The sequence below is a fragment of the Pyricularia oryzae genome, chromosome 4 (genome assembly GCF_000002495.2).
Source record: "Pyricularia oryzae 70-15 chromosome 4, whole genome shotgun sequence".
NCBI lineage: Eukaryota > Fungi > Ascomycota > Sordariomycetes > Magnaporthales > Pyriculariaceae > Pyricularia > Pyricularia oryzae.
The window spans coordinates 248,297-268,017 of NC_017851.1; the positions used below are offsets into that span (position 1 = coordinate 248,297).

Genomic DNA, 19,721 nt, shown 5'->3' on the forward strand with positions numbered 1-19,721 from the left:
AAAAAATCCTAAAAACTTTAATGGATGGGTCCGGCATCCATCCGCCCTGCGCGACTGACGGCAAGTCTTTATTGCAAGCCCCTTCCGTGGAGCCGTGTTAACCGGGCAGACGTCGGCGCCAGAAGCAAACGGCGCTCAGCTGCCAGAAGCCAAGCCGGCATCAGGGAAGCCCATCAAGCCCTAATCACCCAAGCTGCTGCAGGCCAAGTGGGGCCCGTTCTCCAGATTTTTAGCCTGGGCCGCGCGTCTGTGTCTGGGCACGGTCATTAATATGACCTCACCGTTCCCTGCGCCACACCAAAGCCATCATGTCGTGGGCTTGGTTTACTTTGTCCACTTGTCAAAATTTTGCAAACCTTTGGATGAAATCGATTGACGCTGGGCTGACCCGCCTGTCGGCTCGTTGCTGGGCTGAGCTGGGCGGTTACGGTGGGTAACTCCAGGACCCCATTATCACAATCAGCCACACGTCATGACGTTATCCTACGCCTAGTGTCATACGTCCTGAAGCTTGGCTTATTGCTGGGTCGTTTTGGGCAGCGTATTTTGCATTATAAGAGACTTGTTGCTGTTTGTTGGAGTGCAACAATGATTCGGAATGCATCCTTGACACAGCATACAAGTTAACCTTTTTTTTGTCTTCACCCCTCTCTCTACCTCCAAGCCACACCAACCAGAACTTAGCACAATCCTGCGGTTCTGTGACCAAGACCAAGAAAAACTCCACAAATCCACGAACCGAAGTCTTTCTCTTGCTTCCATAAAGCATAACAAACCTCGACAAACATGGAGATGCACATGCTTGAACCAGTGAGCTTACTCTCCTCGCTACCCTGCGTCATGAATAACACGGGGGAAAAAATACTGACTTTGACCTTTTTCCCAACCCACAGCGCGCACAGGGACGCGGCCGTCGTCTCGCAGCCGGCGCCATTGCCGGTATCGCCATCGCCGGCTTCGTCGTCTTCCTGGCCTTCCTCCTCTGCTGCTACTGCTGCTGCTTCCGCAAGAAGCGCGCCCGCAACCAGGAGAAGGTCCACTACGGCGGCCCTCCCATGGCCCACCAGAACGGCGGCGGTGGCTTCATGGGCAGGATCAACGGCATGATGGGCAGGAATAACGGAGTGCAACAACCCGCCCCCGCCCACTACCGCTGATGATGCAATTGCGGGATAGGGTTTGGAGGAGAGGGGACTGGGAGGGGTCGTTGGATCGAAAGCTTAATCGGAATTGTTGCTGAGATTGGAAGATGGAAGAACGAATGCCTGGCAAGATTTTGAGCATGCAGGCTGTCAATACCCCAGCGAACTTTTTTTTTTTATATTTTTTTGCTAAAATAATGCATAATGAATACTATTATTCAATTCCACAATTTCAAGTCTGCCTGAAGCTGCAGTCCAGCTCCGTGGACAAGGAGCATCCCAAACGACTGTGAATTGACGGGAACCGGGAGCAAAACTCGTACCACTTGACAATCTCAGACGGCTGCTCCGTGAATAGCCGTGCCGAGATACCAACAGCAAGCGTCAGGCGAAACGCACACTGGAGCACAAATTGGCACCGTCTTGCCCGTCTAATATGCGGCACAAAGTCCGTAATGGAATGGAGTGCAGGCCCATCATACCCCGAAATAGCCGGCCGGGAATGGGATGGCGGGGAATAACGGGGTTACGGTGGGAATGTAAGGCCCGTCTCGGCGACGCCTGTTCCAGCCCAGTGATGTTTAATACGAAAAAAAAAGAAAGAAAAAAACCCAAAATAGAGAACCCACTAGCCACGGTCCAGACTTTCACCCCAATTTGCTGCATCCGCGCTTAACACTAGAATAACACCACAGCTACCTTGCCTTGCCCAACTACAATCTCCTACGATATGGATGGCTGGGTCAGCAAAACAGTATATTTTGTCGCATGCAAGTTTTACCAATGGGTGGTTTTGCAAGATGAACAAGGAATTGCGTGTGCACATGATATTAGAGTCGTTCGTTTTCTTATTCTTGTACGCAGTATCACCTGTGTTTCATATTTGGAATTTCCATGTACAGTATAGCTAACATAATTGATGCTTAAATCCGTTGATATTCCTTGGCTCATGTGTCCGAATGACATTTCTTCACCTTTATTGGATAACAATCTCAATTACATGCGGGGTTTGAGATGGCCCCCTAAACTTTCGACCCTCCGGTAAAGTTCGTACTGACTGTCACCTGATGCATATATAAGCATCGGACTTCCTTCATGTATCTCACACAGATGTAGCCATATTCATGAAGATTCTTTCCAACACAAACTCAGCTTATACCAACACCAACAGCGCCTAGCAAACCGAGTATATTGCCTTCCTACCGCTTTTCTGTACAAAAACCAAAACATGTGCGGCGCATCGGTTATCGTGTCCTTGCGCCGCAAGCATGAAGAAACCAACGGGGCCGCGGCGGCCAAGACGTCCGACAAGGAAAGCAGGCTTGCGAAAAGCCTCGACGCTCTGGCCCACCGCGGCCCTGATGCTCGGGGCGTCTGGATCGACCCGACGGGAGAAGTTGGTACATATTAGCCCTCTCGACCGCTCTCTTTTCTCTCACCCGCCCAGACGGCGTTTTGTCCTTTTTGTGTTGACCCCCCGGTGCCGCAAAAACAAAGGTCTCGCCCATACCAGACTTGCCATCATTGATCTCTCGGCCGAGGGAAACCAGCCTCTGCATGACGACCAGGACCACATCCACGCCGTGATCACCGGTGAGATCTACGACCACGATCGCCTCCGCCGGGAGTGCGTCGAGGCCGGCTACAGGTTCAAGGGCCACAGCGACTCGGAAGTGGTGGTCGCCCTGTACCAGCGATATGGCGCCCCAGGGTTCCTGGAGCACTGCCGGGGTGAGTTTTCGATGGTCGTCTATGATGACCGTTCCGGCGAGGTCTTTGCGTGTCGCGACCGCTCGGGCATCAAGCCGCTGTTTTACACCATCGTTCAAAACGAGCTGTGGTTTTCCTCCGAGGTCAAGGGGTTTTTGGGAATGGGCTGGAAGCCGGAGTGGGCCCTCGAGTCGATCGCAATGGGCGTAACCCAGGTTGGCTCCAGCACCATATTCCAGGGCGTCAACAGGGTAATATCACGGCCGACCCAAAGGAAAGTAGATGCATGAAAGCCCCGACTTGCTTACTAAATTGCTTGTTCTAGATTGAGCCTGGGTTTTATATGAAGGTCACTGCCGATGGAGACATTACCCATTCCAAATATTGGGATTTTGATTATCCCGACAAGGTACGAGCGATTATGAGAGGGAAAGCTTGCTATATAGTAGCCATGCTGACCAGATATCTATCAACCTGCCTAGACCGTGGTCGACAACCGTTCCATGGAAGACATGGTCCAGGAGCTGCGTGAAGCACTTGTCGATGCCGTACGGCTTCGTCTTCGGGCCGATGTGCCAGTGGGCATCTATCTGTCGGGTGGCCTTGACTCGTCGATGATTGCGGGTATTGCGAAGAAGCTGATCGACGAGGAAGGTGCCACGGCTGGCAGCCAGAAAGCATCAGAACGAATGACGACTTTTACTCTCGCGGTGAACAGTGACCAAGACAACTCGGTGTACAATGAGGCTTGTAAGACTTTTCTCACCGCTTCAGATCATTGACAAAACACCCGATACCCATTTACGTGGGTAGTAATTCAGACAGATGCTAAGACCATGGATTGTTGCGTTGCAGCCATTGCGAGCAGGACGGCCAAATTCCTTGGAGTAAAGGAAAAGACGTTGAACGCAGACGAGCAACTTTTGGCATCGACGTTTGAGGATGCATGTTGGCATATCGAGTAAGTCGTCCTGCGTATATATGCTGCTGCGAATATTGTACTTTGTACACCGATGAAGATCTGACGTTACCAAGACAACCTATATCCACCCTATCAATGTGTGCCAAGGTTGCCTTGTCCAAGCTTGCACGCGACAGCGGAGTCACCGTCATACTCACGGGCGAAGGTGCCGATGAGACATTTGCTGGGTAAGTTTATATATAATAAACCATAGCTTACATGTGTTGCCAGGTGCTGACTGTAAAATAGATATCCTTGGATGCTTCCAGACCTGACCGCGGAGGCTGATCACTCGCGGCCAGACGCACCAATCAACAGAGACATTGACAATCTGCGCGGCCCGATTCGCAAACAGCTGTTTGACATGTGGGCCAATCTAGGCAGCACCGAGATGCCAAAGCTATTGCAGCAAGTCAAGCCCGAGACGTGGGCCAAGATGAATTTCGTGTCCACTCCGGTTGTCTCGGACGGCAGCAGCGGGGTGGGCCTGATCCACCCCAAACTCCGGGCCAAGTACAACCTCGACGACAGAATAAGCAAGACGCAGGACTGCATCGGCGAGGACGTCCTGAAAAAAGTCCGTGAAAAGTGGCACCCGCTCAACTCGTCGCTCTACCTCAACCACAAGACCCTCCTCGCCAACACCATCATCCCCAGCAACGGCGACCGGACGGAAATGGCCAACAGCGTCGAGGGCCGACCGCCCATCCTGGACCACAAGGTGCTCGAGCTGGCGTCCAAGCTGCCGCCCAGCGTCCAGGTCGGCTACTTTCCCGATGGCGCCAACCTGAACAGCGGCAAGACCGTCTTCAGGAGCAACAACGCGGACGGCGAGCTCATGGCCAGGTTCCGCGAAAAGTTTCTCCTGCGCGAGGCCGCGAGGCCCTTTGTCACGGACGAGATTTACTCCCGGCCCAAGCACAGCTTCATGGCGTCGAGCAACTACCACGCCGGGGGCCCCATCCACCAGGTCTTGAAGAGGCTCTTGACTAAGGAGAATGTCGAGGCCGTCGGGTTCCTCGATTGGCCCAAGATCGAAGCCCATTTGGCTTCGGCCTTTGATCCTCAGCTCGCCCACGTCGCCGGCCAAAATTTCGCGCCTTGCTTGCAGGCGGCATCTTTTGTGACAATCAGCCAGAAGTTTGGCGTAGCCAGAGCCTCGGTGGAGTAAACGAGGTTTGATGGCAAAAATGAGGTTGTTATGGTTTTGTCATGATTTACGAGAGAATGTATCTAGCTTACCGGTTTGGTGCGACACTTGGCCCCTCACTCACTGATGTGAATCATAACTCTTTTGGCGTTCTTTTCTTCTTTTTCCTCTTTTTTCATGTACTGGAGGCATATTGCAATGTGATTGTGATTGGCGTGTCATAGCAGACGAGGTCAAACCCTCATCAGACTCTCACCCGTGACATCTAGTTCGGTCCCCAAATTGTAAAAGGTCCAATGATTATGATTGCTGGCCAGCTTCAATTTTATTCGAAACGAGTGTAAAAGAGTGACTAGAAGTAGAGGTGCGCTCAAACTACATAATTAGGAAAACTCTGCTTCATGGGGTTGCCCCCTGCGAATCTGTCGTGTCTCCAATCTGAGGTCCATGTTCAACTTTCTGCAGCCATCTCTGCTACTTAGGGTAGCTTTCCAACCTCCTAGGAAGGACCACAGCAGTCATCGAAAGGGTCGGTGCAGGCATTGTTGCTGGTGGGCTGGCACCGCTGGTTACCCGGCAGGGCGGTGCACAGCTGGATGAACTCGACAGTGGTCGGCGTAACGCAGAGGAAAGTGGAGTCGTCAGGGTTCGTGACAGGAGGGCGGATGGCCTGGATACGAGGTCGCCAGAATGGGCCGGCTGGTGGCGGGGGGTTTCAATCAGCTTCTTGTCTAGAGGTTACCAACAAAACCTAATGGGGGACCAACTTACAAACACCGTCAAGGAGACGGAAACCGCAATAGATCTGGCCCGGGGTGCAAGTTGGGCCAACCGGAGGGCCCTGAGCGGCGACCTGGCCCACGAGGGCAATGGAGGCGGCGGCGAGGGCGAAGATTTTGACCATTTTGACGGTATTGGTTGATGATGATTTAGATGTTGAGCAAGCTGTGACAAACGGGGCGGATGTTGACTGTGAGCTTGATCTAGGAAACAATATAGTTGCTCGCTCTGGAGAACTCTGCTCCTATTTATATACCAATCCTCCACTGGGAAACCCAACAAGAGGTTTGTAGCAGTTCCGTATCCTTTGTTTATATGACCACCAAGGCCGCCTGCTGAGGCTAGACGGACACGACCTCAACGGTCATAATCTGACAAATATGCCCTCTGAAAAGTCTCACCTGACGTGAAGTCGTCGTAGTCGGTGAAGCTGCACACCGCCAGAAAACTATCTCATGCGGCGAGGTGCTTACCTTGATGCCCTGCCTCACCTGGGATGCTGGGACTGATGGTCAAATCTCTGACCGGTTTCAAGCAACGTTCAGATTTGCATGTTGGTGACTTGGTGTACATTCCAAATGTCAGCACTACGTCCAATAAGGCATGCAGAAACTTGTTTCCCCTTTTGGTAAACCCAAAACTCGCTGAGCCTCACATCACACGTTGAGAAACGTGATGACACTGCTACACACGGTTAGCTGCCCAAGAGTCGCGTAATATCTATATTTGGGTGCAACACGTACAAAAGGTTTGAATGAAAGGGGAGTGGTCTGCGCCTCACTCACCGAGCAACAGGTCCTTGGCTTATACCTGGGGAAACGGCTAAAATGTCCGACCGACCCGTTGCGGACCATAAACTCCTGCAATGGTGTTGGTGTGCTGTTGCTTACACACCGAAGCTTGAGTGTGGGTGTTCTCTGTTGTCATAACTGCAGTGAACGGGGTCAACTTGAATCGGGCCGGATTTTTTGGTATAAACTTGTGCAAGACATGGATAAAATTCAGCCAGAATCATCAGCACCAAAGCAAGCTTGCAACTTTTTGGGACGTATATGGGAGCGGGCTCCCAATGCGACCTATAGCTTGATTATTCACGCTGACCACCATTTTATTCAAGATTGCAAGAGAGGCGCAGGCAGCAACACTCACCGTGTGCTAAGACGGCGCCCGTTCCAACGGGCAATTGAATGGGTAAGCGTGTCGGCCTGCACAAGGTCTGAAATTGGTACTATTCTTATTCACATCGAATCGAAAAAGACACTGCTTTGAGTGAGTTTACTTCTATTTCAAAACTGACACATAAGTCTAGTCCTTGGACGCCTCCGCTCTCGCCTCCCATCAGCAGAAATCTGGAACCACTAGACGTGTTACGACCAGACAGTTGGGCCGGTACCAGGGAGGCCAGGTGGGGTCACACCCCTCCTGACGACACCCGCCCAGAGAAATCACCGACCGGCAGAAAGAGGATTACATAAGAAGGAATCACGTGACCTCACGTGATTGCCAAGAGAGTGATCTCAGTGATCATTGAGGGATCACAACAGATCAAGGGAAGTGATCTCTGCGATCTGTGACAGATCAGGAGAGATCACATTCGGAACATAGTCTATATAAGGCACGCTCATTACCATGTAGATAGATTCGATTCTAGGATTGCTTAGCAGCAATCAAACTCTAGTTAACCTCAAGACTTACTTGAGAACGATCATAACTTCACCCCCAGTCATTGAGAACCCCAGTTACCCAGTCAGACGCTCAGTTGCTTCAACCCACTGTACTTTACCCTAAGAACAGGTTACCCCGATACCTTGATCGCAACAAGACGCTCCATGACTCAGAATCAGAGCCGCTGGAATCTTGATACTCCCACGCATGTCGATTGGAGTGCAATGACAACTTGAAAACTCCTCGTACAAATCCAAAGCCTTCGCTGCCTTTCGAAACGAACGAAGAGTCGAGTGAACCATCACTTTCCCCCACCAATAAAACCGTCGACGCGTCTCTCGAGCCACTGAGTTTCTGATGCGCCGTCTCCACAACAATGCTGTCCTGTAAACCCTCCTTCTTCTTGTTTCTTTCGTTTGTCGAGTCTCCTGTTCGGCGCCTACCACTTCGGGCCCTAACCCCGCCGTATTTGTTTCTTGGTCGCCGGGGCAGTTGAGCTAGCCGTAGCCGACCGAGACGAGAATGCTTGGCCGACTTGTCCGGCGACGCATTCTTTGAGGTTTTCGCCTTTTTACAAGAGCTCGAATCTGCTCCAGCTGTTGAGTACCTTGACTGATTCGTCTTGTCCTGGAGCTGGTTCCGGAAAACGTCCTGGGTTTCCAATGCAAGGCTTCCGGACTGCTCAGCGTACGCCCTTGCAGATTCGGCAAGGTCCAAATAGCATTTCCTCTCGAGTTCTGATGATGACAGGGCCCTTAGTATCATCCAGTGTGCCTCCTCATACGGTGCATGCGAGGGTGGCCCGTGTCGAAGCATGTCTTGACGAAGGCCATGCCTGGCCGATGGTGTATGTGCTTCCATGTACCGGGACAGACTAACCAGCTGCCTCTTGAAGATGCTGTCTGTTGAGGAATAAAACTCTGACAGCTGTTGGAATCGTGCCTCATGACCTCCGGGTGTCAAGTAGGCCAAGCCTTGCAGGCAGGCGCCCTGCATCAGCGCATCCCCATTCTCCTCTGCGACTCGGAGCACAAGTCGGTATGTATCTTGAACCCTGACATCATCTGCAGACAAGCATCCAGGTTTCCAACTTGGGGTCTCGTCGTCGACTGGTGCGTATATGGACCCGTTGCGCTTAGGGAAGACTGCATAGTGGCAAATCATGCTCCCCAGAGGGGCGTCTGGAAAGTTGACCAGGTCATGAGACCTCAGCCAAGCCTCAGCTCTTCCCTCAAGGGCTTTCGCCACGAGCCACACTGCATATGGTCGCGTCTTCATGTTTTCCGCGTCTCGCCCGACAAGCTCCGATGCAAACAGCTGCGCATACTGCAAGCATCGCTGGCGTTTCCCGAAGCGGTAGCCCCTAGACATGTCACCCATGCTGAGTATTGACAGAGTCTCCAGCATAGCAAAGAGGGTGGACTCGTCAACTTGCTCGAGGACCTTGACGTTTCTCACCCAGGCGGCGCAGAACCTCTCTACTGGATCCTTGAGCGGGTCTTGCTCGCTCCTGAATACCCTCCACAGAAATGCCTCGGTGGAGTGCTGAGTGCTGGACACCACCGCCTCGACGAGGTCTCGAAACTCCCAAATCATGCCGGCATCGACCAAGCTCTCGACAAGACTGGCCCAAGCTGAGGGTGGGAAAGTATGCTTGGCCAGCCTGGTGCAGGTTACTATCTTGGTAAGAAGCGTCATCTAGTTGTGTGTTGACAGGGTATTGTAACGTACTTTAGCGGCTGAGTCACTCATACTCGTGGGGCAAGGGGAGTAAGATGCAATACGAAAGAAAAAATGGGGGACGCACTTCTGCAGAGTCTAGGACTGGCCACGGTTCCATCAGCAGTTCCATTGCATCCGTCATTATTTCTTCCTTGTCTGACGCTGACCAACGAACGAGATCCGCTTCCTCGCGGAGAAACTTCCAGCTGGTCTCGAGAGCATCAAAAATGCGGTATGCGGGTCTGACCTCGACCAAACGACCAAGCTTCTCTAGCTGTCCAGTCTCCAACAGATACCAGCCATACTGGTCTTGGATGTACCTGTTGTCCAGGTGATGAGCAAGCTGCTGCTCAAACAGCTCAAAGGCCAGCCGAAACTTTCCGAGCCTCCGAAGCCGCGAGAACTCGGCCAGGCTATCTCTCAGATCGTCTACGGCAGGAACCGTTATACGTATGGTCTTTGTCCTGCCCGTGCCATCGGAGAGGGGTTCGTCGACAAGGGAAATTGGGTTTACTCTCCTGTCATTGCTGAAAGCAACGGAATCTTGTGATGAATCATCCGTCTCCCATCCATCTTCATCAAGTCTTGCCTCGGCTATTTGCCGGTCTAATTGCTGCTTCTCGTCCTGCAGCCGCTTCAGCTCCTTTTGGATCTCCTCTTTTGCAAAGTAGGCTGATGTTGTGTCTTCTTTTGTTTTCCAGTACTGCTCCCTCAAATGCTTGAGCTCCTTTTCGAGCACGCTGGTCTCGAACTTGAGGTTTTTGTTGAATAAAATGCGGCTCTCCTGTCTCTTTTTCAGCTCTTTGATCTCAGCCCTTGTTGCATTTTCCTCTGCGACGGTGTTTCGAAGCTGCTTGATCTCATCAGATATATTGGTGGCTTTGGTTTCGATCCCGTCGATTCTATCCTGAAGCTTTTGCTCAATCTGTCGATCTTTGGATTTTGCCTCATACGTCACTCGTGCGCTTTCCGTTTGCAGCTTGCGAAGTACCGCTTCAAGTTGCTCAAAGTAAAAAGCAGTCCGGTTTCCTTCGGGTTCAGAGATTGTCGGCGCAGAAGACATCGTCTCGGATTCTTTCTGGGGAACAGAACCTTGAGGCGTCTTGTAATCTGGCAGCGATGCGATTGGCGGTGACGGAACCGCCCGATGCTCTGAATGGTGTCCTTCGCTAGAGCTTGGAAGGTTTTGTGAGCCTGTTGAAGGAGCTGGGTCATTGAGGGGCGATGGTGGTCTTTCGCCACGATTCTCTCGGGATGGAACCGGCATATTGACTGCGGCCGAGTCTCTTGGATGGCTGGCTGAAAGAAGGGCAGGGCAGCAGTCGTCTTGTTGAAGGCCACTCTGTCACGATTATGAAGCGAAAATCTCTGAACAACAAGACTGTGTACACAAAAGTGTTGCCACTGAGATTGCTAAACGAGAGTGCGAAACGCGCCGAGGAGGGGCAGCTTGTCGATACGACGTACAATGCATCCGACGTTATCCTGTTGGCTGGCTGTTGTTGCATGTACGCCGACTTCCCCGCAGCTGAAAAACAGACGTGCTGCGAGGTTGATTATCTGCAGATTGGCAATTTGGCCGAGGGGTTGTTGGGGACGATTGATTACGTCGCTTCTTCTCTTGGTATCCTTTTTTTCGACGATTCTCTACACAAAACATCGCTTTCTGTTGCATCAAGTCTTGTGACAGCCTCAATGGAAGAGGAAGCCTTGCCAGATGCTCCCATCGAGGTGCGCAGTTACGGCCAGAATGACTACCACAGATACGAGGCCGAAGCCCTTCGTGGCACTCATCTTTGTGTGGGATCCAAAAGGGTCGGAGAAGTGAGCATTGATTGCAAATATCACTACGAAAGAACCCAAGTCGGCGTGTTGGGGCAGAGGAAGAAGCCAGCGGGCATCATATACATGGACATCACCTTCCACCAGACCCAGGGCTACTGGTTAGAATCTGCCATGGTCTACATCACCATCGGCGAAGACGACACGTCTGACACGTCGTACATCCTCGCAAGGTCCAAGAAGGCCAAGAAAAACCGTACGCGCCGGCAGCTCGAAGCAGATGTCGCGGTGCAAATGACACAGCATTACGGACCGCGATACCTGACCGGGAACGAAACAAGCCGCACCGAAGCCGAGGAAAGCCACTTTGTGCCTACTCTGGGGATCGCGGCTAATGAGCTGGGCGGTGTTGGCTTCATCCGTTCCTCTTCCCAGGAGCGCAAGGGATGTTGGACCTTCAAGGGCAGCGTGGTCCCGCCGCCCGGCTGCTCGGGCCTGCGGACTCTGCAGTGGGAGTTTAGAGCCAACAGGCTCGAGCCCGACCAGGACGCGCCGCACGACTACTGCACGGCGTTTGCGTTTGAGCACAGCCGAAAGCCGCTGTACATGCGGGTGGAGATCGACGGTAAGCTCTACAATAAGGCCAAGAGCTTTCGCCACAGCGCCGCCATGTTTTCGTCTCGCCTTGGCGGGAGGGACAGGTCTACCGTGGCTCGGTTGGACATGTTTGGCCAGAGGGCGCCGCGGAAGCAGCTCGACGAGATAGCAGACGGTCTGGACAAGGCGATGCAGATGGCGAACCTCGACCGGACCCCTGTGAAGATGCCGGGTTCCACCATGGTCACCTTCTCGGAGGGTGGTCTCCGGCAAGGAACGGCGTCGAGACTCGCCAACGGGCTTCAGGGGCGACATGACCCTCTCATTGAAGCTTTGAGGACGCAGGCGGAAGATGGAACGGGGATCGATGACGGACTTGCCCAAAGACTTTGGCTGGCGACCAACGATCCCCGGCTTGAACCCACCCCAGCACAGCTACCTGACGCGGCTGTTACTGCCAGGGTCCCGACAGATCCACCAATCACTGCCACGACCGAGATCACTCAAGCGATAACTACCACTGCGGCACCTACAGAGCACACAGAAGCCGCTTATAAACATCCTGACAGTGAAGTCTCACAATTGTTGGAGAGTGAAATAGTCATTATCGTGCTGAAGCTTTTCATCAGGATCAATGGGGCCTTTGGAGATGCAAGCCGTGCGTTGTTCTTGTTGATAACCAAGGTTTTTGTTGCGTTTTTGATGAAAATACCGGGACTGTGGGGTATCAAAACGAGGGTATCCGGCATCCAAGTAACATCCAAGGCAGGCAGAAATCATCGTGAATGAAAAGTCCTGGGGAAATGTGTTCGTGTGTAGAAATACAAGCGTCTGGTTTCCCAATCAATACCCAATTGCATATCTGCGGGAGCAAAAAAGAAACATATATCATTGGCCTTCTCCACGAGACCGCTCGGAATCCCCCAAGTATATGCCACATATAATTAGCATATGTTATCTAGATTTTTTCAACTCCGCCAGGTACATATTAAGATCGGGACACTGCCGTTACAGCTCCGTCCACCACTTGACAAGACGCTCCTAAAATCGCCCTCAGGCGAGTGGTTTCCCCGGAACTCGGGTAACAATTACGGCGCTCGCTTGCTGGGCTCAGTCCGTGGTAGGGCGGGACGCAACTATTGAGCCAGTCGAGGTTGACCAGGCAAGCTGTTCCAATAGGCCGAATTGGTCCCACCGTTGTTGCTCTCATCGGCATTCGACTTTTGTGCTTTTGCGGCCTGCGCTTCCTTGGCTTTCCTTTGTAGTTCGAGACTCTGGGTCAACAATCTATGATTCTCGACCTCGCGCGTGTGCTGCATCCTTCTCTCGTAATCGTAATCAGCCCATTGCCTGGAACGGGGCGCGATAACGTGGCTTGATTAGTGGGCGGGGTCCGAGCTATAACCCCCAACCCCAGTTGGGCTTGCAATAGCGCCGCAAGATAAAAGAGTAGCTAGGAAGAATTGAGAACGCATCGTCGCAGAGTGAATTCTGTGAGGACAATAAGAGTAGGTAGGGAAGTGGATGTTGAATAGAAGTTTGAACGATTAAAGTTGTAGCGAGTGATCCCAATTATCAGTTTTACTTGAACAACGGGTTAACGTACGTTATTTATATTTGACTTCTATTTTTAACCCATTGATTGCCATAGTGGGTTCCTGCCTTTATATAAATACTCCTCATGTAGATTACATGCACACTTAGTCGTGTATTTTGCACTTAGTCGTGCATTATTTGTCGGCATTATTTGCATCTTATCTCAATATTGAAAAGGACGGACTTGTTCATGCTACTTGACCCTCAAGCACCCCCAACGCTCCAAGAGCTTCTGACTGCTCGGGCTGCCCGTGGGTGGTTGCAAGGTTAATGCTGTTTATGCTAACGACAAGTCCATAACTGGATCTGCGGACCAGGAGCCCCCGGGGAAAAGGTTCAAGCTAAATTCCCAAAGCTGCAACCCTGTTCGCCCACCTGGGATTTTTCGAATCTCACAGGCAAGAGCCAGAATGTTGTGCTAAGTGACAACAACACCACAGAGCTGGTGGAAACTGGAAAGTCACCCTGGGGAAACAAAAGGGACCATCTTGAGTCCAAGGCACCGGGCCTTGGGATGGCCAGAAGTTGATAACACGGGCGATGTACTGCTGCTTCGAGAAATCAAAAAGGAACCGACTGTCAAGCAAGTCGAGCTGCTCTGCAAGCTTGCCTGCGATGTTGTTGGTTCAATTAATCGCAAATTTGCAGGACCGAGGTGAGAACGACGACAGGCAGCTGATTCCGGCAGGCTACGACAACAGGAGAACGCAGAGATCCTCATGCGGCATACGCACAAACAATTAGCATGGAAAGCGATAATGAAGGTTATTGTAGTCTAGTCTAGTGGGAGGATTTCTTTCTTTTCTTTTCCTTTTTTTTCAAATCTTTATCTCTATCTCTCTTTTGACACAATCATGTTTGCAGTCTTGATTCTTGAAATAGAGCGATATCTGTCACAAGCCTGGATGTAGGCGACAAGGTCACTTGAAAGTTGCCCTTTTTGGAAACAAGATAATTGCCTAGGTAGGCAACAGGAAAAGGGTCGAGTGACTTTGCCAATCACAAAGGTGGGTGGCAAAAATTTGACTCATATAACAGACCAACTATTATCCATACTTTAACCACGTTTACCTTCCTCACCCGTCGGCAAATTACTCGAGCACAACCAATACTTGGCGGAGTGGCAGGCGGTTGCACCATGGTGGGAAAAGATCGTCAATATAACATCAGGGATCCACGCGGGGAGGATTCTCCGGGCTGGATGTCGGCACGGGCCCATGCATCGGATGCAAGCGATTTAGAGTATAAGTGTAAAAAGTAGGTAGTTAATTAAGCAATAAAGTAGATACAGTATTAAAGAAATGATGTACAACTAAATAAATACTAGACATAAATTTGATTTCAACGCCGACAGAGCAAGACCCAGCCCTAACCCAAAAAGCCAACAAAGCTCATTGGAAAACCTTGGCCAGGTTGTTCTGGAAGCTGCCATCCTTGAAGGGCACGCCAGCGGCGCCAAAGTCGGTCCACTCGAGGGCGTTCCTGGCGGCCTGGGTCATGGTGTCCCAGCTGACGAGGGGCTGCTCGCCGCCCCTCTCGCCGGTGAAGCCCATCTGGTGGTTGAGGGGCCAGTTGCTAAAGTAGCGGATCAGGGCGCGGTCGCCGTCCCTGGCGATGCTGTCGCGCGTGTCGTAGCCGCCGTGGCCCGAGGCCGAGGCGCCGATGATGCGGGCGTTGGCGCTGTTGACGTCGTCGAGCCAGATGATGACGTTCTCCCAGTCGTGGCGGTGGCCCATGCCCGGCGACGGCGAGTCCTTGGGCATGTACCACGAGTACATGATGGCCCCGCGTCCCGCCTGCGTGCCCGCCCGAGCGTAGACCTGGCCGACGTTCTTGGAGCAGCCGGACGAGTGGCTGCCCGACGTTTTGAGACCGCCGCTGTGAGGTGTCTTGTTAGTGGAAGGACTTGTGACAAAGAGATTGGAACTAACTAAAAAAAAACACAAAAGAAACCTACCCAGTGTTGCCCCATTGGTCCACCGCAGGGAACGGCACGCAGCCGCTGAATACCTTGAGCCACGGCTTGAAGCGGAGCATGTTCCGGCCCGCGTTGCTGTTGGGCACGGACTGCGGAAAGCCGACGACAGCATCGTGGTTGATGACGTCCCGGGCCGCGAGGGGTCCGGCTGCCACGGCCGAGACGGCGGTGGCCAGGAGAGTGAAGAACTTGGGAAGCATCTTTTCTTTTTTCCTGAGGGGACGTTTTGTTCAAGTCGAAGTCGGCTTTTTGGCAAACAAGGGTTTGAGCTCGCGGGGAGGGCAGCGGCGTAGATCAGGCTGTCGGCGGGATGAGGCGAAAACATCACCAAAAAGATGCCAGATGCAAGACGGGATTGTTGACTGGTTTTATGCAGATGCAGATAGGGTACTGCGCACCCCGTGAGGTGCCAGCCGGTACGGGCTCCGGCACATGTGCCGAATGTTGATGCATTTATTGGTGGGACGCAATCTCCTTTGGGGGCCGTCCGGGAGCGATATACTAGGCAAGTAGCGTACTAGTTTTGGTCCCTATTTGATCCAAGTTGGGCTCAGCTGGAATCAAGAGATCCACGCTCGTGCACAACTGGATTCTGGGGGGGCGGACATGGTGGCCTTGGGGTGGGCATCGGTGGCACTTGGGGTGGACGTTGACGGTAAAACGGACAAGATGCGGGCACTGGGAAATACTGCCATGTTGCCCAGAACTGCCCACCCACCTAATTGCTATAGTACAGGTGAAAGGCGGGCATCCGGTTGACCCTCACTAACGAGATTGGAAGGTCCGCCTAACGTCGTAAGCGTTGGATGGCTGCGCGGGGCTGGTCTCCGCATTTCTCTGGCCGAGGGAAGCGTCGCATTCTTGGCTGCATCTCTGCCCTGTTGTCGAATCTCGCCTGCCCCTGACTCGCTGATAAAGGTTCATGCAATCGATGTCGGCCTGCATCCAACGCTTGATCTTTGCGACTTTGGCAATCTCTGGCTGGTGATTTGATGCTGTCTTGGCGTCAATGTAATCATCAAATTTGCAGCAGTTGTTGTCCCAAGTAACCCGTATCGAAATCTTTCTGTCTTGTGGGCTGTCAAATAACAATGGGGGAACAATTCGATGGTCTGTTTTTCATTGTGGACAGGCTGACGGGCATTACTCGTGCGAACTGGGAATGATGCGACCACGCTCGGATGCCGGCATTCAACGAGGACCACAAGATGCGCCCTCCCAGGCTGCGCACACCTTGAAGCAAAGGTCAACAATTATTGCCACCTGACATCAAGGGTAATCCACATCTTGGTAGAAGCCAAGGTTTTTTTCGTGAGCGCGTGAAAACCTGTTAATCAATCGGAAACAAACTCCGAAGGTTGGTTGATACTTGATAGAATTCTATTTCATCAATCCTGTCTGAGCCAAAGTCCAATCAGAGACAACGTCAGAAGGAAACCATAAAAGAAAAGAAATGCATTATTTACAAGTACATGCATCATTCACAAGTACAACATCCACCAAACCTCCACCATCCACTCTATCCCCCAGCACACATCACCACTACTCAAAAATGTAGCATCCCGGCGTGCCACCCAGCGTATCCAAAAGATCGCCAATCGGCCTGTCCTGGGTGGTCACGCCCATGGGCAGCAGGTCGTCCTTCCTCGCCTCCCTGCTGGGCGGGCTGTTGTTCACCGTGATGCTGCCGGCAATGTCGCCGGCCAGGTCCGGGTGCAGAGCCTGCCAGATCCAGTAGACAAAGTCGACCATGGAGTGGTGCATGTAGAAGGAGGGGTCGGTGATGGACGAGAAGAGGTCGCTCGCGTCGCCCCCCACGCCAAAGTGGCCGGCGCCGTGCATGCCCAGGAACCCGTCGGCGAACCGGCCCTGGAACTCGTTCTGCATCAGCTCGATGGAGCCCGACGCGGCGCCGAGCGTGAGGTTGTGCAGGTTCGCGTGGGTGAAGTAGGTGCGCGAGACCACGTTGCTCAGGTCCCGCGTCAGGCAGCGCGGGTTCGGCCCCAGCGGTCCCGTGGGCGAGGGGACCATGCCGTCCATCCCCGGGCGGACGGGGCCGATGTTGGCGGGGAAGTCGACAAACGGGCCCTTGGTCACGCAGCCGCCACCCACTCCGGGAGGGATGAAGATGGCGCCGGCGCCGCCGAGGGTGCCGTTGTGGGCCTTGAACTCGCCGTTGCCGCCCAGCGAGGTGTCGGAGCCGTCAAAGACGGGCGACTTGGTCATGTCGTCGGCGCGGTGGAACCAGTTCCAGTAGGGCTGGGTCCCCTTGTAGCCGCACTCCTCGCGGAGCGCATTCTCGTACGCCCAGGTGACGTACCGATGCCACGTCAAAAAGTTGCCCGTGCCGTGGATGGACAGGGTGTTGTTGATGTGGACCGCCACAAAGTCGTCGAAGCGCGTCTTGGCCCCGGGCGCAAAGGAAGGGTCTCCTTTGGCCGGCGCGCTGCGGAGGCACTGCACTGCCCGGATGTACTCCTTCCGCTCCTTCTTGCTCAACTTTGCCCTGTTTTTGTGTCAGTTTACTTGATACGTCATTTGCCCTTTTCGACGTGATCATCTATCTCTTGGCAACCGAGGATGAGGAAGACGAGGTTGACAAGTAAAATAAAAGATAAAAAGATGGTGTGCATGGGAAAGCACGGACGCAAGGGACGGTTGATGCAAATCACCCAAAGCAACGTTCCCCGCACGCTAAAGGGGATATCAACGTAAGGTAAGGCTTGAAGGTAGTGTAGTGGTATCGGGGGTGGTGGTGTGGGTTGATGCAGTGGAAAATGGGCAAGTGGCGACCCGAGCATCGTGGAACCACTTTGGGTAAATGCATGCATCGTAGATGGCAATAGGTAAGGGACGGCAACTCAGACTAGGTCTAGTTCTAGAAGAGACCCCGGCACTCACCAATCACGCCTAACAGCGGCATTTTCAACTGTGCATCCGTTCGCACCTGCTCCCCTCTCCTTCAAAGCCGCGACGGCCTGCTTCTGTAACGAGGTTAGGAGCTTCTCTGCCGAAGACGCGGGAGGCAGAGCGGACCCGGACACCGCGGTTGCAAGGCAGGCAAATCCCGCTAGGACGCTGGGGATGTCGACGTGCATTGTTTCTGCTTGTTTTAGGGCTGTCTTGTGAGGTGAGGGGGGAGAAGCTGATGGATGTTTGCTCGGACCCTTTCTACGGTGCAGTAGAAAAAGCAAGTAGCTCAAAAGGAACGAACGAATGGCAAGCAGCAAACAGGCCACAGCAGGCAAGACAGGAAGCAGAAGCAATGAGGAAGAAGAAAAGAATGTTTGGAAACAGGGGGATTCTGTGCGTTGTAAAAGGACGAATAAATAAAGATGCAAACGGACTTTTGTCGCGTAACTTGCCCTGCATCTACTCCCCTTGTTTCCCCCTCTTGTTCCTTGCCCTTCTAGCCTAGGCACGTCGTATCAACCGGCCCCCAACGTCGTTTGTTTCTCTATCTAGCCGCTCGGCAATGTCAGTTTGTCAATAGTGCCTATCAAAAAAAAGGGGGCAATACAATAAAATAGTATAGAGGTGAGGGTATGTGGTAGTCGGTAGATTGGCGGCTCCACCAAAAAAAAAAAAAGGTCAAACGTCATTAAACCACATTCTTAGCACAACGTCGAATGACATTTGGCAGTTGAGGGGTTTCCCGAGCAGCTGAGAGTGGGTTGCGGGAGGGAACGACAAGAACGGGGGCAAGGCGTGGTTTTACGACATAGTTCCCGGTTGCGTACATAATCTAGTCTAGATGCAGTAAAGCCGTTGGAGTATGAGGGTGTGAAGATGGTCGATACCCGTGGCGATACGGTCAATTACTCCGTCAAAACACCACCCACCTACCAAAGCTACATACACGTGCTGTGAGGGCGACGACGAGAACATCATGTCTGGTTACGTATGATGAGCCAATTTGTTTAATGCGCTTTGACATGCCAATGCTGCTAGCCTTTTGTTGTTGGTGTGCAATGTGCATGGCTGCAGGGTGAAGGTGGTTCTTGGTACTGCCAGGGCTTTTTCTTGACCCGACCAAACTTTGGTGTTTGACATGATCGCATCGAAGATTGATGTCTCTCTTTTGCTTGTTTTTTTTTTCTCTCTGTCTCTTTCAGCGCAGGGTTGGGTGAGAAATTTTGGGCCATCTCGTTAAAGAAGGTGGTTTTGATGTGTTCATGTGCCAAGTCTCTTGGTGCTGTAGGGGAAACCCACAAACACGGCTCCTCCTCCGCGCTACTGATGTTTTTGTTACGTGGTACGCATCGAATGGAATTGACAAAAGATCGCAGCCAAGAAAAGAAGAGCTTCTTGTTCCCACAATTTGACAGGTGTCCTACCACAAAAATGTTAATCTTTACAAGCAAAAAAAACCCAGCACCAGTGGAGGCTAGATCTGGTCTGGAACTAGATAGATTCCCCCCAAGACAATTCTCTCCCAGTCAAGTTCGTCGGCCGTTGCCTATCAAACCCCCAACACCAGCCGGCTTCCCATTGCGTAAATCCTCCGCAAACCCGCCAAGCTCCTCCGGGATTTGAATCCGCCGTTGCCGCCTCATTGGCCCATTGCTCACTTGGTCCAGGGCTTCCTTTGCAGAAAGCCCTTTTCAACCGCCCTTGCCGCCTCTGGATAATACCCCG

General features: G+C 52.6%; 7 protein-coding genes across 7 annotated transcripts; 3 read left to right on the top strand and 4 right to left on the bottom strand.

Annotated features, from left to right (window-relative positions):
* The first annotated feature begins 610 nt into the window (after positions 1-610).
* On the top strand, positions 611-1,431 carry MGG_13944 (uncharacterized protein). Its single transcript, XM_003715901.1, has 2 exons — positions 611-810; positions 894-1,431. The coding sequence occupies exons 1-2, from the start codon at positions 787-789 to the stop codon at positions 1,155-1,157; spliced, it is 288 nt and encodes a 95-aa protein (XP_003715949.1). The 5' UTR covers positions 611-786; the 3' UTR covers positions 1,158-1,431.
* Positions 1,432-2,194: 763 nt separating this feature from the next.
* Positions 2,195-5,180, top strand: MGG_08450 (asparagine synthase). The gene is made up of 7 exons (XM_003715902.1): positions 2,195-2,542; positions 2,640-3,103; positions 3,178-3,261; positions 3,335-3,602; positions 3,708-3,813; positions 3,888-4,001; positions 4,063-5,180. The coding sequence occupies exons 1-7, from the start codon at positions 2,371-2,373 to the stop codon at positions 4,982-4,984; spliced, it is 2,130 nt and encodes a 709-aa protein (XP_003715950.1). The 5' UTR covers positions 2,195-2,370; the 3' UTR covers positions 4,985-5,180.
* A 282-nt stretch (positions 5,181-5,462) lies between these two features.
* Positions 5,463-5,867, bottom strand: MGG_08451 (uncharacterized protein; the record flags this gene model as incomplete). Its single annotated transcript, XM_003715903.1, has 2 exons — positions 5,463-5,662; positions 5,735-5,867. The coding sequence occupies 2 exons, from the start codon at positions 5,865-5,867 to the stop codon at positions 5,463-5,465; spliced, it is 333 nt and encodes a 110-aa protein (XP_003715951.1).
* Positions 5,868-7,108: 1,241 nt separating this feature from the next.
* MGG_08452 (uncharacterized protein) lies at positions 7,109-10,607 on the bottom strand. Its single transcript, XM_003715904.1, has 2 exons — positions 9,216-10,607; positions 7,109-9,106 (listed from the first exon to the last, which is right to left on the bottom strand). The coding sequence occupies exons 1-2, from the start codon at positions 10,395-10,397 to the stop codon at positions 7,523-7,525; spliced, it is 2,766 nt and encodes a 921-aa protein (XP_003715952.1). The 5' UTR covers positions 10,398-10,607; the 3' UTR covers positions 7,109-7,522.
* Positions 10,608-10,617: 10 nt separating this feature from the next.
* On the top strand, positions 10,618-12,518 carry MGG_08453 (uncharacterized protein). Its single transcript, XM_003715905.1, has one exon. It carries the CDS (start codon positions 10,637-10,639, stop codon positions 12,296-12,298), a length of 1,662 nt encoding a protein of 553 aa, XP_003715953.1. The 5' UTR covers positions 10,618-10,636; the 3' UTR covers positions 12,299-12,518.
* Positions 12,519-14,355: 1,837 nt separating this feature from the next.
* Positions 14,356-16,193, bottom strand: MGG_08454 (elicitor). Its single transcript, XM_003715906.1, has 2 exons — positions 15,063-16,193; positions 14,356-14,983 (listed from the first exon to the last, which is right to left on the bottom strand). The coding sequence occupies exons 1-2, from the start codon at positions 15,281-15,283 to the stop codon at positions 14,497-14,499; spliced, it is 708 nt and encodes a 235-aa protein (XP_003715954.1). The 5' UTR covers positions 15,284-16,193; the 3' UTR covers positions 14,356-14,496.
* A 209-nt stretch (positions 16,194-16,402) lies between these two features.
* Positions 16,403-18,715, bottom strand: MGG_08455 (uncharacterized protein). The gene is made up of 2 exons (XM_003715907.1): positions 17,985-18,715; positions 16,403-17,589 (listed from the first exon to the last, which is right to left on the bottom strand). Exons 1-2 carry the CDS (start codon positions 18,179-18,181, stop codon positions 16,626-16,628), a joined length of 1,161 nt encoding a protein of 386 aa, XP_003715955.1. The 5' UTR covers positions 18,182-18,715; the 3' UTR covers positions 16,403-16,625.
* Positions 18,716-19,721: the final 1,006 nt, after the last annotated feature.